General features: G+C 39.7%; 1 protein-coding gene across 2 annotated transcripts in view; it reads right to left on the bottom strand.

Annotated features, from left to right (window-relative positions):
• The window catches only part of ZMAT3 (zinc finger matrin-type 3), a 55,444-nt gene extending 41,237 nt beyond the window's left edge, over positions 1 to 14,207 (bottom strand). Inside the window, exons 1-3 of one of the 2 annotated variants that reach the window (XM_025376529.1) lie at positions 13,551 to 14,207; positions 13,279 to 13,399; positions 9,465 to 9,794 (exon numbers count right to left, since the gene is read on the bottom strand). In XM_025376529.1, the coding sequence (XP_025232314.1) occupies positions 9,465 to 9,737 (273 nt within the window). In that variant the 5' untranslated portion in view covers positions 9,738 to 9,794; positions 13,279 to 13,399; positions 13,551 to 14,207. The remainder of the gene's footprint in view (positions 1 to 9,464; positions 9,795 to 13,278; positions 13,400 to 13,550) is intronic. The other variant, XM_025376528.1, reaches the window with a different exon arrangement.
• Between the last annotated feature and the right edge of the window lie 3,756 nt (positions 14,208 to 17,963).

Raw genomic sequence — 17,963 nt, 5'->3', positions numbered from 1 at the left:
ATCCACGAGTGGATAAAGAAAATGTGGCACATATTAATATATACTATGGAATACTACTCAGCCATAAAAAGGAACGAAATAATGGCATTTGCAGCAACCTGGGCTGGGCAGGGTGGCTCACACCTGCAATCCCAGCACTTTGAAAGGCTGAGGCGGGTAGATTACGTGAGGTCAGGAATTCAAGACCAGCCTGGCCAACATGGTGGAACACTATCTCTACTAAACATACAAAAATTAGCCAGGCACAGTGGCGGGCGCCTGTAATCCCAGCTACTCCGGAGGCTAAGGCAGGAGAAGCGCTTGAGCCCAGGAGGCAGAGGTTGTAGTGAGCAGAGATTGCACCACTGCACTCCAGCCTGGGTGACAGAGGGAGACTCTGTCTCAAAAGTAAAATAAAATAAATCAAAATAAATAAAATTAGAATATAGGTATAGATATAGAATATATCTATAGATATAGAAGATATATAAAACAAAATTAGAATCCATAAATCCAAAGTAATATAAATAACTGAATAAATAAATGCAAAAATGGGAAAGATCTTTCTTAAAGTAAAATTCCAAGTAACAAGTTTAGAAGGAATGATTAAAACAGAAAAAATCACCAATTGGCAAATGCCACTCTAATAATTATTGGAGACAAGAATCATCACTGACCAAAACTATGATGAGAAATAAGGTATTCACAGTCTTAAAGCACCTCCCCATATAACATTTGTTGAACACAAAAAGAAAAAAATAACTTTGCAAAGGAGAACCATGGCAGGCACCAGCTTAAACGAGTGATCAGAGTTAACAGCACCAGCAATAAAAGATATTCACAACACATCTTTGTTGATATGACACACTAGGAAGAACACAGTATCATTTCTGTGGTATTCTTGCTAAAAAACACATAACCTGAATTTAATCAAACATCAAACAAGCCCAAATTTGGGACATTCTACAAAACAACTCTTCAAAAATTGCAAGATGATAAAAAGCAAAGAAAAACCAAGGACCTAGCCAAATTAAAGGAGACATGAAAACTACCTGCAAAATTTCATCCTGGATTAAATAATTGGAACCAGGGAAAGGCCATTAGTACACAATTAATGTAATATAAACAGTATATAAACAATATTATTTGAATCTGTGTTAAATTCCTGATTTTGACAACTATACTGTAGTTATATCAAATGTTCATGTTTGGGAAGCCTGAATAAGGCGCATACAGGAATTATTTGTACTATTTTTGGAACTGTTTTGTAAGTCTAGAATAATTCAAACTAAAAAGTTGATAAAATAAAAATAAAACTTGTCAAATGCCACAATTGTCCAATGCAGAGCTGGGACAATCTGGTTCCACTGCACCTTGGGAACACTCAACACTGTCAAGGACTATCTCAGGTACCAGGAACTCTTCTAAATGCCCTACACATACTAACATGCAGGTATTATTAGTATCATCCTTCTCCTCATCATCTCCTTCTTCATGAAGCAGAGAAGGGTTAGGAAATGTTTCTGATATCATACATCTAGCGAGTGGTAAGACCACAAGATCAAATACTAGTCTCACCCCAAAGTCTGTGATTTCAGGTTCTTAATTAATATCCTATAAAACAGATGCTATGAAATGAGAATAAGAAATCCAGAAGTCTTATTTATTTAAATCAGTGTTAATTTCCTGATTTTGACAATTGTACTGTCATTATGTAAAATGTTAATGTTTGAATGTAACATTTAAATTTAAAAATTAAAAATACGACTGTCAAATTTAAAAATTCAATATGAGATTAGAAGTTAAGAACATGTCTCAAATCAAAAAAAAAAAAAGAAGAATGATAAAAGATAGCAGAGACAAACAATATAATCAATCCATCAATTATACTTCAATAAAGCTAGAAAAATAAAAGAGAATCAATCCAGCAGAACCATGATAATGGCTAACAGGATTCCTAGAAGGAAAGACAAAAAATCTAGAGAATAGTAACTAAGAAAGAATATTTTTTTCTTTGGGAGGCCGAGGCAGGTGGGCCATCTGAGGTCAGGAGTTTGATACCAGCCTGGCCAACATAGTGAAACCCCATCTCTACTAAAAATACAAAAAACTCAGCTGGACATGGTGGCAGGCACCTGTAATCCCAGGTACTCAGGTGGGTGAGGCAGGAGAATCACTTAAACACAGAAGGCAGAAGTTACAGTGAGCTGAGACCGCGTCACTGCCCTCTAACCTGAGGAACAGAGTGAGACGCTGTCTCAAAAAAAAAAAAAAAAGAATATTTTTTAAATTTTCCAGAGCAAGAGAAACAGAAGTACACAAACTGAAACGATCTACTAGTGCTGACCAGGACAAATGAAAAAGTATCCAGGGGAAAACAAGACACAACCATCATTGTCAGATCTCAGACTACAAGGATAAAAAGGAGAGCCTAAAAGCTTCCCGGGGAAAAAAAAGAAAAACACAAAATTAAAACAGGTCACCAACAAAAGAATAAGAATTAGAAGATTTCTCTTCAGCAACATTAGACAAAAACAGAAAATAGAGGGCAGCTGTTAACATTCCAAAGAAAAATAATCTTCAACCTGGAACTGAATTGTCAAATATGACGGCACAACGCAAATATTTTTTAGAAACACAGGGCTCAAAAAAATTTATTCCCCATTACTCCCTCATTTTATTTCAAGGAAAAAAATGTGTTATACATTTATATTCATTATTTCTTCCTTAAAATAATGTGACAATATACTCCAACAAAACAAGATTTAAAAAAGAAAACACATATATTTAGAAAATAGTGGTCCAACCTAAAGAGCAGTAAGTCCAAAGTTGACAAAGCTGTGCAGCAAACCAAAAAGACGCCAGCTGAAAATGGAGCAAGGAGATAGAGGAATCTAGGATAAAAGGAAAATTCCATACAATAAAAAGCGGGGTTGAGACTTAGGAGTGGAGAGGAGAATGGTGATATGAAAAATATAATGCTAGAAAAAGAGGGGAGAAGAAAAGCAACTAAAAACTCCAGGAAATAAAAAAACCTACAGTCTGGGAAATACAAAAACCTACACAATGAAGTAGTGATTCAAATATAGAACAACTAATCCAAACTAGAAAAACTAGTCAAAATCAGAATCAGAAAACAGTAGGTTTCACGAAGATAAATGAAATGGGTTGTAAGCAATATAAAGAAAGATTGAGATGCTAACAGCTTTTTTGTAAGGCTTAAGATTCTTCTCTCTAGTTTTTTTTTTAGAAAGTACCAGAAACTCAAGGAAAAACAAAGTTATTTCAAAGTTATAATCCACATATGAAGCAGACTAAAATAGACACAATTTTGAGCAACTGGTAGCATTCAGGAAAGAGTTACCTATTTGAATATATCTTGTGAGTAGCATGAGATCATGACACTGGAAATATAGGGAAGGAAACAGCTCTGCAGTGAACAGTATTTCCCCACTCATAATAATGCAAAATTCCCTATTCACAATAATGCAAATGCTGAATGTTAATTTTCAACAATTGGCATCAACCTGCAAATAGAGCATGGAAAACTTAATTTGATGACGGAATGGATAAAAACATGATCAATCTTGACAGTGTCAAAGTAAAACTATAGCCAGCTCAAGTTGGGAGTCAGAAAGGAGAAGAGAATGGAGAGGGAAAAAAGGAAGGGAATGGGTGGAGAACAGGTAATTACTACTTTCCATTATAAACCCTTTGGTTCCTCAGGCATTATTTTAAATAAAAATATTTTTAAATTTTTTTAGGAGAAAGTTGTTACCATTGGCTAATGCTACAAAGGGGTCAAGTGAGAAGGAGTTAGATTTGGCCTGTAAGATCATGGTGACACTGGAAAGGACCATTTCAGTGGCCTATAGGAATGGAAATCAGCATACAGTGGGCTGGGGAATGAATGGGAAATGAAGACCTGAAGAGAACAATTATACCCAGCAGAATACTAAGGACAGGAGAGAAGAGGAGAAAGGTTGCTGACAGCAGGGATTAAAAGTAATGGGAAGGTTGCTGCTGCTATTTTTATTTATATAGAAGAGACTTGAGCACAGTTTTTGATTGAGGTGAAAAGGCGATGAAATCCAGAAAACAGGATGAGGAATCAAACTTGGACAAAAGAAAGGGTATCTATCATTTTGAAATAAGAAGAAATGAGGTAGGGGTAGACTAGAGGAGGAGGCAGAAAACTGGCAGGATCATAGAGAGCTTCTGCCCTTTCAAGAGATCAAAGCAACAGCTAGAAAAGCCTACAGAGGTGGTGATTTCAGAGAGCAGAACAAGAAAACCAACAAGAATTGATTCTTGGGTAAATGGACTAAGCTGACAGACGAGTAGTATGGTTGAAATTTGAAAATCATTTTATTTGAACTTACATTTGAAAATCATTTTATTTTGCCTCATTTGTTGGTTGAATTATTCTTCATGAGACTCTTTTAAGCTAACCTGGTATCTGGATCTAAGAGAGTATCTCTGGAGAACGATCAAGAAAAACAAAGTTTTGCTTATTTACACAAGGTCCTACAGCAAGTTACTATCAAGGTAGTAACAACAGTAAGACAGCTGTGTACCATCTCATTCTGCTCATTTGAGACCCAAACACTTCTAAACAATAGCAACCTATTTCAACCAACCAGGATTTATTAAGATAACACATGCAATTCTCACAATACTGCACAGGAAGTACAATGACCCCTACTTTACAGATATTGAATAAAGAGAGATTCAGTGTCTTGCCTAAAGTAACTGAGCCAAGATTCCAGCCCAAAGCTGTTAGATTCCAAAGCATACATGCCACGTGTAAAGCACATGCATTAAAACCAAATCTGAAGTGTGTTTTAGCCATTCTCAGTCCACTGTAAGTCCATTTGGAAAAAAGTCAAATCGGAGAATTTTGAATACATGAAAATTAGCTGAGATTTAATTCACTGATCCAAACCTGGGTGATCAATATTAAGATGTAAGTGCCAAAATCAGTACTTTAAATTTTGGGAAAAATCTAACAGCATTCTCTTCATTATGAATTATGAATTAAGACCACTACACTCAGCATCCTAATTCTAAAGCTACTCTTTCACCTGTATTCTCTTTCTCTAATCAATCTAATTAACATAGTAGGTTATTATTTGACTACTAAACATTACAAATAGAAAGCCATGTTTATGACAAATTTTATAAATGTAATGTAAGTACATCTTGTCAAATATATACACGCAAATTAGCAAATAAACTGGTGACTTTAAACTGTGGATGCCTTAGCAAAATTCATCCATGTTTTTTGCTTTTTTTATTTCTGTTAATAACCTTCCATGCTAAAGCAATTCCTCCTCTGGGTATTTATGCCGATGAAACAGTGGTATGTTACCCCATGCCAGCCTTGCCCTAAGTAACCTGAAGCCTGCAGATAGACTTTAATAAAATGAAAGTATGTTTCTCCTCCAAAGATTGGATTTTAAATTAAGTTATACCCAAAGCCCTAATTTTAAGAATATAAAATTCGATGCCTTCATTAAAAATGAAACAACAGCTGACGATGTTTTGAAGCCAACTGATCAGTCTTAAAAAGTACTTGGAATAAAACTAAATCTGTAATGACTACAGATACACATGGGTCACTGCTAAGGTAGCCCCAGCTTGGGAACACTGGGACGTCAGGAAAAAACGCTAGTGAGCTTAAAGGGAAGTATTTATTGGGTAGTTTCCACTGCATGTCCTGGATTACTGGAACATGATACAGTCCGGCTCCAGTGTAACCACCGTTGTTTACAATACCTGAGGCAATCTGAAACTCCATGATTTCAACAATGGCATCAACTGACTAAAAAGTTTTGAGTAATGTAATCACAGTGATTTATCACTTCTCACAAATGCATTTCTAGCTCATAAACAGGCTACCCATGACCCATTTTATCTCACACATAACTGAAATAAAGAAGATAAAGTTTGGTAATGTTCTGTATTAAAAATTAGAAAGTAAGTTTTTAGTCTTGAAATAAAATTGTACAGCCATCATCTCATTTAACCCTAAACCACTTTGTTCTATTAATCTACAATCATTGGCATTCTACTTATTCCTGTGCTTGGTAAGCCTTACTCATTGGTCTTACCCTTCTCTTTTTTGTGTTTTGTTGTTGTTGTTGTTGTTGTTGTTGTCTTTCTTTGCTGGAGTACAGTGGCATGATCATAGCTCACTGCTGCCTCAATCTCCCAGGCTCAAGTGAGCCTCCTGTCTCAGCCTCACGAATAGCTGGGACTACAAGTGTCTGCCACTATGCCCACCTAATTTCCTTGTATTTTTGTAGAGATGGGGTCTTGTTATGCTGTCCAGGCTGGTCTTGAACTCCTGAATGCAAGCAATCTTCCCACCTCAGCCTCCCAAAGTGCTGGGATTACAAGTGTGAGGCACCACACCTGGCCTGGTCTCAGCCTTGTCTTCAGTAATCTTTCTTTTATTACTGCTTATTCATGTACACCCTCTGATGCATCTTTTTGGCTAACATTTCTATGCTTTCCTTCTTTGGTAGCTCACCCACTTCTAGAGTTATGTTCACACTCTGATTGTTTATTATCCTGATCTACATTTTGGACTATACACTTTTATCTTGACCATTTCTATCTTATTAAAATCCAGATTTCACTTCTAAGATGACCTTTTTTCTATGTTCCCCTAATGTAATTGCTCTGTATTTTTACACATGAACTGCTTTGCCTTAGTTTAGTTCTCTGTTAAAAACTTCTCTCTTTAAGAGTTACCAATAACATCAGTCTCATTCGAATCTTTGCTTCTAAAGTCTTAGCAATATACTTTATTATACCCAAACTTTTCATTTTCTGTAAGCTTCTACTTTCTGATTACTAGCTTGCCTCTTTTCTTTCCCATCTTTACGCTGGTTTTTAGCTGCTTAAGTTGTCCCGTTACATCCTGTTCTCCTTTAACCTTTCCACTTAAAAATTCTGATTTTTGAGAAATTTACCTAAATTGTATTTCCCTTTTCTTATATTTTCTAATTTATTTTTTCACTGTACCATTGAGGAAACTGAAATTAAGTATAATTACTAATCTTGTCAACTAAAAAGTTTAGAACATATGCAAAAATGTAAAATAAAAGAAAAAAATAAATGTTGATTCCGTTTATCTAGTTTTAGCCTTATAATCCAATGACCTTGCATCAAACTGAATCTTCTCTATGTATCATCAGTAGCACCTTTCAAAGTCCATGAAGTCAAAAAGTTTTATTAGGAGAAAAAAGAAATAACGTATATGTATAATCAATGGACATGTTAAAATTACACACTGCCCAAGAGTTTTCCCTCATAAAAGTAAACAACTCTTCCTTAAAAGAGAATTACAGGCTGGGTGTGGTAGGTCACTCACGCCTATAATCCCAGCACTTTGGGAGGCTGAATCTAGCCAACATGGCTAACCTCCATCTCTACTAAAAATACAAAAATTAGCTGGGTGTGCTGGTGTGCGCCTGTAGTCCCAGCTACTCGAGAGGCTGAGGCATGAGAATCGCTTGAACCCAGGAGACAGGGGCTGCAGTGAGCCAAGATCGTACCACTGCACTCCAGCCTGGGCCACAGAGCAAGACTCTGTCTCAAAATAAATAAATAAATAAACGTAATTATATATGTGTATAGCATACAAGTGGGTTTGCTCCCAAGTTAATGATTTGTTAGGGGCTTTATACGGCTAATAATTAAACCTTGAGAACTCTGGCTTCTTTTTTCAAAGTGAGTCTTAGGCTATAAAACTGAACATTCCGTAGGAATAAATGAAGAAAGCTAATACAGTCTTGGAGTTGAGATGAATCATCCTAACAGACTCTGCTTGAATGGTAAAGACAGGCAAAGGAAGACCCTGTATCAAACAATTGTACTGCACAGCAAGGTGATGAGAGTAGATACTGGGGAAAGGGGGAAAACGTAAAAATAAAACCAGAAGAGGCCTTTAGGAACCAATGATGACACAGGTCAAGATCTGTGAGATACAATTAACTCAACTCTCTGCACCTGAGGGCAAAACAAAACCACATAATGGGAACTTAAAGAAGGCAACATATTATGTCTTCCCCTAAATACCAGAGAAAACAACTGACCATCAAAATACTTCCGACATACAATCAAAAAGCAACACAATAATCAGTCTTTGGGATCAAAGCAAAACATAAGACTTAACACCCACAGTAAACAAAAACTTTAAGTTGGAGAAACTTATGGTGCACAAGAGAAGAAACACCTGTGTAACAGTCTTCTACCATACTCTCTTATTACTAGAGATTTTCATGCAGATAATAAATAATCAAATCAATGATGTCCCAGGAAGACATCATTCAGTGGGTTTTGTCCTTGATTATTTCCCAGGTCTCTTTTCTCCGAAAAAGGAAATTATTTAACTTTATACAGACGTCTAGAATAAAAAGAAATATTGTACCCTCTCTTTAGAACCAAAGTTTAATTTTCCATTTGTTCTTAGGTAATATTACCCTTTAAAATGGTCCTCTCCACTAGCTATTCAACATGGAGGTGAAAGCTTTAAATCTTAAAAACCAGTATTAGTTTACACTAACGGGCTAAAATAAATTAGAGTATGCTTATTATGAATGAAGGATAGGGCTTAATATTCCAATGTCATTTTATTCTCACTATAAAAAGATACCTGTGTTTTCCTTACCAGTGATAGGATATATAAGAGTTATAAGTCAAAAATGGAAAGCATGAGAGTCATGCACAGAGATCACCTTGAAATGATGCAAATTATATTAGCTTCTAAACAATTTTACACTGAATTGAGTTTGGTACATCATGGGTTTTTTTGTTTGTTTGAGATAAGTCTTGCTCTGTCGTCCAGGCTGGTACATCATGTTTTAAATACTTGTTCTTCTTAAGACTACAGGTTCAAATGCCAGCAGAGATAATTTACATTTGCCTACAAAGACTGGTAAGCTATCGAACGCCACACAGCTTAGTGTAAGAGGTTGAGATCCATTCTACAAAAAATGATACTTATTTTTAAAGTAAAAACATAAGGCTTTTAATCAAACAAATTTATACTTAGTTGTTCTCTTTTTTTTTTTTGAGACTGAGTCTCGCTCTGTCGCCCAGGCTGGAGTGCTGTGGCCGGATCTCAGCTCACTGCAAGCTCCGCCTCCCGGGTTCCCGCCATTCTCCTGCCTCAGCCTCCCGAGTAGCTGGGACTACAGGCGCCCGCCACCTCGCCCGGCTAGTTTTTTGTATTTTTTTAGTAGAGACGGAGTTTCACCGTGTTAGCCAGGATGGTCTCGATCTCCTGACCTCGTGATCCGCCCGTCTCGGCCTCCCAAAGTGCTGGGATTACAGGCTTGAGCCACTATACTTAGTTGTTCTCTAAGCCATCTTGATATTCCACGCACAGTCATATCTAGAGAGACAACTGCTAAACAGGAAGAGCCCTGAAATGTGCACCCCACTAAATGCCTGGTTTTCTTTTCTCCCTTTACCTGATAATGAGCCTGGGCTTGCTGTGCAGAGTTCAAGGTGACATTGCAGAGTTTGCAGTACAGGGGCTTACATAGCTCCTCCAGGGCACAGTCTTGCTCCCCCCCTTCCTTTGATAACTCTTCTTCCCCTGCAAGAGGCAAGGAAGCCTCCTGCCCAAAAAGCTTCTGTGGTGGAAGCTGCAAGGTTCCTGTAGACCTGGTGGCCAATGACATAGGAGGCGAGAGTGAGGGCTGCTTAGGTGGAGGAAGCACGGTGTGTTGCAAGAGGATCATTGGGTAGGAAAGCCTTGGGCATAATCCAGTGGGTGATGAGAAGCAAGGTCTTCAAATCTGAATCAACAGCAAAAAAACAAAAAAACAAAAAAAAAAACAGAAACAAAAAATTCACTTAAAAATGAGACTTCACAAGATAACATGTAAATGACAACATAATCTGACCCTTTCTTCTACTTCTCCAAACCCATCCTTGGGACTTCTTTCCTTTGGCCTCATTTAGCAGACTTCCCCTGCCTGTTAATTCATGTTAACGTGGTGCTCTTCCACTGAGAATGGCTTTACAGATTTGGCTTTATTTTGCTTGGCACTGTTCCAACTGCTATCCCTCTGGCCCATGAACATTAATAGCATTGCATCCAAGGCTAATTAAATCCAAAAGTCACATGGCTGAAATGGACATCAAAGGTCACCTAGTCCAGACCCCTTCCCTCAGGCACACTAACACTTAAACACTCTTAATGATAATCACGCACAGACAAAAACACCATGAGCTGTCCAGCATGGTGGCTCACGCCTGTAATCCCAGCATTTTGGGAGGCCAAGGTGGGTGGATCACCTGAGGTCAGGAGTTCGAGACCAGCCTGTTCGAGACAATGTGGTGAAACCCTGTCTCTACTAAAAACACAAACATTAGCTGGGTGTGGTGGCAGGTGCCTGTAATCCCAGCTACTCCGGAGACTGAGGCAGGAGAATCACTTGAATAGGGGAGGCAGAGGTGGTAGTAAACTGAGATCATGCCACTGCACTCCAACCTGGGTGACAGAGCAAGACTGTGTCTCAAAAAAAAAAAACCACCAGCTAAAAATCTTAGCAAATATCTCTTCCAGCCAACCAATATCAAGAAGAGAGAATAAAAAAAAAAATCACCTTGCAGAAATTTCAAGGAACTCTAGGAATAGCCTAGAGTTAAAGTATGACAGAAATAAATAAAATATGCTCCTTCTGATCAACTAGCAATATTTAAGTAGTTGAGCCAATGTATAGCAGAGGTGGCAAGCAGCCCGTGGGCCACATACAGCCACAGATGTGCTGTTTGGAATATACAGTTTTGTTTTCATTTTTTAAGTTGAATGAGTTGTTAACATTCAAAAATCAAGAGATTCGTGGCTTCTCTTGAAAAAGGATGATCTGGCATCACTTGGCCCACATTCCTATATGGGACGCAATTAACTAGTTAGTGCTCAGAGGCACAGTGCCCTCTAGCCAGGCCCACCATTTCTGGGATACCTCAGTCCCCACTCAGTTGCTGCCTGTTCTTGATACTTGCCTGTTCACTGCGGGCTCTTGAGTTTACCTCATACAGCCTTAGATTATATTCATCAGTCCCCTGTAAAATCCAAATTTTTCCTCCTTCTCTAGGTAAATTACCTACACAAAATAAGGTATCAAGGAAATGTCCAATGGAATAATGGATCACACCACCAAAAGCCACAGTATAATTCCAGTTCCTCAGTCTTGAGGCTATTTTCCTCCCCCTTCTTAATAAATAACTGATAGTCTCTATTATAATTCCCTCAGAAAAGACCCAAAATGTTCCTCTCCCTCTTCAATCTTTATCCATAATTTCTCCTGCCTCCCCCTACAGATGGCATCTTCTAACCTGAGTGTCCCAAAATGAAACACAGTACACCCTTTGGGTTCCCAAGATTCTAATTAACCCAAATTAGAATCCTTATTTCAAAATCCACAATTCCCTACACTCTCTCAATACAGTATTAAAACCTCTTCTCTTGGTCAATAGAATATGACTATTTTAAGCTGCTGAAAATTTCCATCTGCAATGGAAATGTGTACATTATGGCAATAATAGAATTACTAAAATGTATCAAGTAAATTTTGAAAAGTTAAAGTCTGTATTACCACATTTGATAACTACACAGCACCTGAAAATCAAGTAACAACTTTCATATGAAATTTGGGGTGGGGAGGCAACAAAGGAAATCAGCGTGATGGGAAAATAATGTAGTTAAGGGTAAAATGCGTAAGTATTAGAGAATTTAACAATACTTCTCATTAATCACAAAATTTAGAAAAATGATATTATTTCATTTTTAAGCAGAAGTGTACTGCCCATATCTTTGGGAACATAAAGAAAAGCAATATAGAGTTTGAACATTTAAAAAGTCAGGTTCTCTGTGATGGTATTATTTCTCTTAATCGAATCAAGTAAAGATATCCATAAAGCAAAAACAGATATGGTCATTTTAGAAAAGGGAACTAAGTAGACAAAGAACAGCCTTTTAAAAAGTTTAACTACCTAATTATAATAATTCATAATGTTAAGCTACTGACGTCAACTTGCCACAAACATGCTGCTAGTTCATTAGTGAAAAGGTGAATGGGGGTGTGAAAACATCTGGATAAAGGAAACCAATATAAACAGAAAATCAAATGCTACCAATTGCCTAGGCATGTCTGGACTTGTTTTATGAAAGCTCACTTTCACTTGAGGAAATTCTAGCATGTGTCTCCCCCAGTGTTATCTACAAGTTTCCCTCAAAATAAAGGTCCTTCTCAAAGCACAGAGGTACAAAAGGCCTCCTACCAGAGGGGATAAAGTTACCTGATTTAAAGAAAAAATTCTTGCCAAACACAGATTTACCCATTATCGCTTTGATCTTATAATTTTTAAAGAGTAGCTTGATATCCCAAATTTATTTCTTGTTATATTTAACAATCAACACAATGTCGACTCCTCAAAAAAATCTATGTATGACAACTGCATCAAATATTAGTACATTTGCAAACAAAAATTAGCATAAAATATAAATCTTAAAATGAATAAAACCAAGTCTTCAGTGAATGCATGAATGATGGAATCCATAGACCCAAAACATGCAACTCAGATCTGTTCAACTGTTGCATTGGTTTAAAAGGGACTAATTTGAAGACTGGCATAAATATTCTTCAGATCTTAAAAACCACTCACTCTGATGCTTGCAATGGCATAAATGAAGGATTCATGCTGGTTAATGTCCTGGTTTGGAAAGGACCTAAGACGACATTAAAGAAAATCAAAGCTTCGCAATGTACCCTGTTTAAAGAAAATTAATTATCATAGCATACTTAGTTTTCATCACTGGACTGGGGCCTACTCTTCACATACTGTGTTAAAAACAATCTCTTTCTCATTTGGAGAAATCTACAGAGGAAAGAGAATAGAATAAAGGAACAGGTTAGCAGCACCTCCGCAAACTAGGTAAGTCTGTAATTGGGAATTCTGGAAATGCGGGAAAGGCGGCGAGCATTACTCAGAGGTCATCAGAACGCAGCAAGAAGGAATGAGAGGGAGAAAAGTTTAAAAAAAAAAAATCACTTGAGGCAAGGTATATCCTATAAGGAAGGCTCGAAAGAACGCAGAAAACTGTGGAAGAGGCCTTGGCGAACTGGCGAATGTTTTTCAGTCTCCGCTGTGACGGTTCCTAATCCTAGGGAACTGTTTACAGATTTGAATCAAAGCTACAGACACTTCAGCGTCGCCCACATCCACCTTACATTCCTAAGATGTGCATGCATACACACGAACCCACACACGCACCTCAACCCGGTAAGGATGCCATCACGAAGGATGGAATCCCCAGACTCCCACCGGGCGGGGGCAACTGAGAGGGCCAAGGCAGCGGCACCCACAGATGATCCACCTGGTCCACGTGAAATGCCTGAAACGAGCTAACTAAACTGATAAATAGAAGCAGCGCAAGCCCTGTCACGTGGAAGGCAGATGGAAAGAGCATCGGAAAGGAACCGCTAGTCCCCGGCGCTCCGGGGCTTGTCCTGAAAGCCCCGCGGCTCCCAATCGCCTGCACTTACCGGAACCCCCGGGACGCGCCGGCAGTCTCGGCGCCGCGTCCGCCCGGGACGCCCGCGACGCCCGCCCTGCGCGCCCGGCTCGGCCCAGCTCCACCCAGCCTCTCCTCGAAGCAACTTTCTCCGCCGGCCGCCGCGGAGCCCCCTCCGCAGCCGAAGGCTGACTGTCAAAAGTCAGTCCAACCCGACCCACAGGGAAACAGCTGCAGGAAGTGACTGCGGAACCGGGAGGCGGTGGAGGAGGAGACTGAGGGCGCCGGCTCGGTGTCGCCACTGCGCATGTGCCTGGCGGAGCAGGCCAGGCAGCGGTAGCAGCGGCAGCCTCGGCGGCTCCAGCATCCCCGGCGGGCGGCGCGTGGGTCAGGTGCTGTGGCCGCCAGCGCAGGGGCGCGGGGTTGGGCCGGCGTGGGGAACAAAGGCACGAGTGAGAGGCGGGAGGCTCCCACCGCCAATCTCAGCAGACAGCCCCGAAGAGTTGTTCAGCAGATGCCCTGGAAAGTTAATCCTTGGTAGAAGCCTGGGCAGAGCTTTTGCAACTTTCATCTCCCGTCATTGGGATCCAAACATTGTTCATTCTATTCCTCCCTTCGTCTCCTGGTTGGCGGTTGAGGCGGCTGAGTGGATCCTTTAAACTGCTGCTCTCCCCACTTCCGCCCCAGGATGGAGGAAGAAGAGCGTGGCTGCCTGCCCAGTAGTGGCCGCCTCCCTCACACAAAATGCCGTTTCCCGCCCCTCCTCCCCCGCACACACCTTCTCTCTTCCTACACGAAAGTGAGCAGGAGATAGAGGAGACTTTCTCCTGACCCCCAGAGGCTCACCTACAAGACAGGAAGGACCAGGAAAAGAGTGGCCAACGCTAGGATGTCGCATCCTTCATAACCAACCTGGACATCTTCAGGTTTAACATTGAGTGATGAGCTGAGGAAATCCCAGCTCTAAACTTGCAGCGTAAATTAACCCTTATGAAGATCTGCTGGGGTATTATTTTTGTGTGTGGCAAACCATAACAAATTTACTACTTTAAGAGTACAGGGCTGACGCAGTGGCTCACGCCTGTAATCCCGACACTTTGGGAGGCTGAGGCGGGCAGATCACGAGGTCAGGAGATCAAGACCACCCTGGCTAACACGGTGAAACCCCGTCTCTACTAAAAATACAAAAAATTAGCCGGGGTGGTGGCGGGCGCCTATAGTCCCAGCTACTCGGGAGGCTGAGGCGGGAGAATGGCGTGAACCCGGGAGTTGGAGATGGCAGTGAGCAGAGATCACACCACTGCACTCCAGCCTGGGTGACAGAGCGAGACTCCACTCCGTCTCAAAAAATAAAAATAAAAAAAGTACAGTTCAGTGGCATTAAGTACATTCACATTATTGTGTGGTTATTTTTTAAAACACGAATTAAAATGCCAGGGAGATCTAAGTATAGTAAGATGTGCCCTAGTAGTAGGGAAACAACTGCAGGAAATTAAGGCTGTTTCTTTGGCTGAAACATGCACCAATCCAATACCAACAACAACAAACCATGAAAGACTTCATAAGTACAATGATTGTTTAACAAACGTATACACAGTGTATACCAGCCATTTGGGGAGAGTAATCCATCATCTGAATTGGTTTTCCAACTGTATATGTACATTTACTTTATGTGTCACTATTTTAAAGGGCTATATTATTTCTAAAATAATAAATACTGCTAAAATCCACTCTCCAGCCCCTTTTCTATATGGTCTTTAGCCAGTCTGAGAACTTCACAGTCCACACTCCTTAGCTAGGACCACAACTAGGCCTTAGGGAGCCTTTCCCATCTGACCTTCCACCAGTCTCCTCTCCTCATTTCACTCACACCGCCATCCATGCCCCTTAATTTCCTGCCTCTGTAATTTAGCTCTATCTGCATCTTGAGTGCAAAATGCTTTCTCTCCCCTCCCCTTGCATTGTCAGATCCTACCTATCCTTCCAGGTCTCTTCTTTCATGAGCTCCCACAGCACTTTCTCTGCACACCTTGATGGCACATTATTTGTTGTCCCACATTATAATTACTTAAGAGATATTTCCTCTGCCCTATAAATACCTTGAGTCCAGGAAGGATAAATCTCTTGGAGTTTTCAAGTTTTATGTTTGGTAGTTTGATGCATTCTTGTCCATCAGGATAAAAATCTGAACAATTCCATGTTCTCTGCTCACATACTCTTCTCAGACAGCTAGGGCATTTCCTTCCCTGCCTCGGGGAGAACGAAAAGTCAAATCTGATGCTTGTGTAATAGACATTTGAAGCTCATGGCTGTGACAGTAGTCTCATAAGTCAGAGTTTGTAGTTTAGAATTAGCTGGACTTCATGAGTTTCAGCACATGAGGTGAAAGGAAAAAAAAAAAAAGCCACAAACAATATATTCATCACTTTTGCTGTTGAAAAAAAAAATCACAATGGCTGACAGCCACAAAGGTTTATTTCTTCTTTGTATTACATGGTGGGTCAGCTGAGGTTCTGCTCCATGGGTCTCCTCAATCCAGTGCCCAAGCTGAAGAAGCTGTCCCTATGTGGGACTTGGCAATTCTCAAGGGAGATGGGAAGAGCCGGAGAGCTGTTAGAAACTTGCGGTGCCTCTTAAAGCTGCTTCTCCAATGTCTCATGACATGTCTACTCAAATCCCATTGGCCAAAGCCTTTCATATGGCCAAACCCCAAGTAAGTGGAGAAGTCTACTTCTTTCATAGGCAAATCACATGGCAATGGGCATGGATTGTAATTTTTTTGGAGTGGGAGTTGTGTGGTTAATTGTAAACAATAATGCAATCTGCCACAAAGATGGGGGAACCAATTTTCTCTCCCCAGAGATATTGGTGTATGTCCCAAAGAAAGGCCTATAAATCCCCACCCACCCACCAGCCACACACACCCAGTCCTTGGGATTCGTTTGAAAGAAATTGTGGAGCTAGAAATAATACAGTTCCCGCACGTGTTTGAGGATCTAGAGATTGGGGGCATCTGAGCTCTAGTCCCAATGGGGATCAGAAAAGCAATCAAGATCTAGGGTTTCCCCTCAATAAGTCAAAAGAGAGTAGGATGTTAGCCTGAACTGTTTGAGCCAGAGGAATGCCCCAAAACTTTTTTTTTTTTTTTTTTTTTTTTAGTATTTATGGTATTAGAAACTATTCAGAGGAACTGATAGAGTGCTGTAGGGAGCTGATGAGCCTACAGGTCGGAAAGAAGAAGGACAGAACTGAATGAACAGATCACTGATCTGATAGCAGAGAAAAAATAGACATCAACTATTGAGGCCAAAGCCAAGGGGTGTTTGCACTGGTATCTACTTCCTCTTGCCACCTGCCTCCCCACTCCACCCTACCCCATCCCAAATTTTAAGGTTATTCTCAGAAAAATAAGGGGAAGCAGATCATTTTGAAGTGATTACATATTAACCAGAAATGACTTGGAGACAAGAGAGATTTGTGGGTAATAGAAGTACATGTAGAATTGACTAAGTTTTTCTCTCTTTAAAAAGAACAAGATCTCAACATTGAGATGAATTTTAATGATTTTTTTAAAAGAAATGTTTCTATACGCTGAGTTTCATGACCTGATATAGTATAACCAGTACATTTGGATGACCATGGTTGATTGCATAAATGTGTGAATGAATGAGGAATTTATTTTCTCCATTCTGTAACAGGCATTATAGTGCCTGACAATGTACTTCACTGCAATGATTCCTTTTTTAATGTAACTATTATGTGGGAAACTCTCTGAATTTATCAGAAAGGAACTCTCATATTAAAATAAGGATAATTATTTTTCATTTTGCTAGATCCTATATTGAGAAAATCTACATTTGTATTTATTTACCAAGGAGATGGTCCTAACACACTTACTTTTGGTAGCATGGCTTGAGTTTTTGGGAATCTACCCAGAAAGCTACATGATGATGTACTCACAAGCAGAAGGAGAGAAACACTCATCCCTCTCCATCGACTGATACAATTTGTCAGGTCAGATTCTCTCTTGTATGGGAATTTGTGTCATCCTTTGAGATTCCACATATCTTTTCTCTCATAACATATCATGTCTTCCAGACCAACTTCTTTCTTTAAATCATCAGAGTATGCTTCCAACATTGTCTCTCATAATAACCTCTGCCTTTCAGCACAATCCTTCCTTACAATCAGAGTAAAGCAATATATCAAAAATCTCAAATCCAGCAAAATAGCCTCTTGTGCATTTTAATAATATTCTAACATTGTTTAACCTAAAAATAAAATATGAAGAAATAGTGGAAACACAGCAACAGCAGTCACAATTTTTTTCCCTGGATTCCTCTAGTTTTAAAAATGGACCTTGAAAAGAATGTGTATTCTGAAAAAAAAGGTGGGGGGAGGGGCGCCAAATAGATAGCAAAACCAAAGGCCTATAGCCAACTAT

This window comes from Theropithecus gelada, chromosome 2 (genome assembly GCF_003255815.1).
Source record: "Theropithecus gelada isolate Dixy chromosome 2, Tgel_1.0, whole genome shotgun sequence".
Lineage (NCBI taxonomy): Eukaryota > Metazoa > Chordata > Mammalia > Primates > Cercopithecidae > Theropithecus > Theropithecus gelada.
Note: the sequence above shows the minus strand (reverse complement) of the source record. Positions and strands in the feature narration are given on the sequence as shown.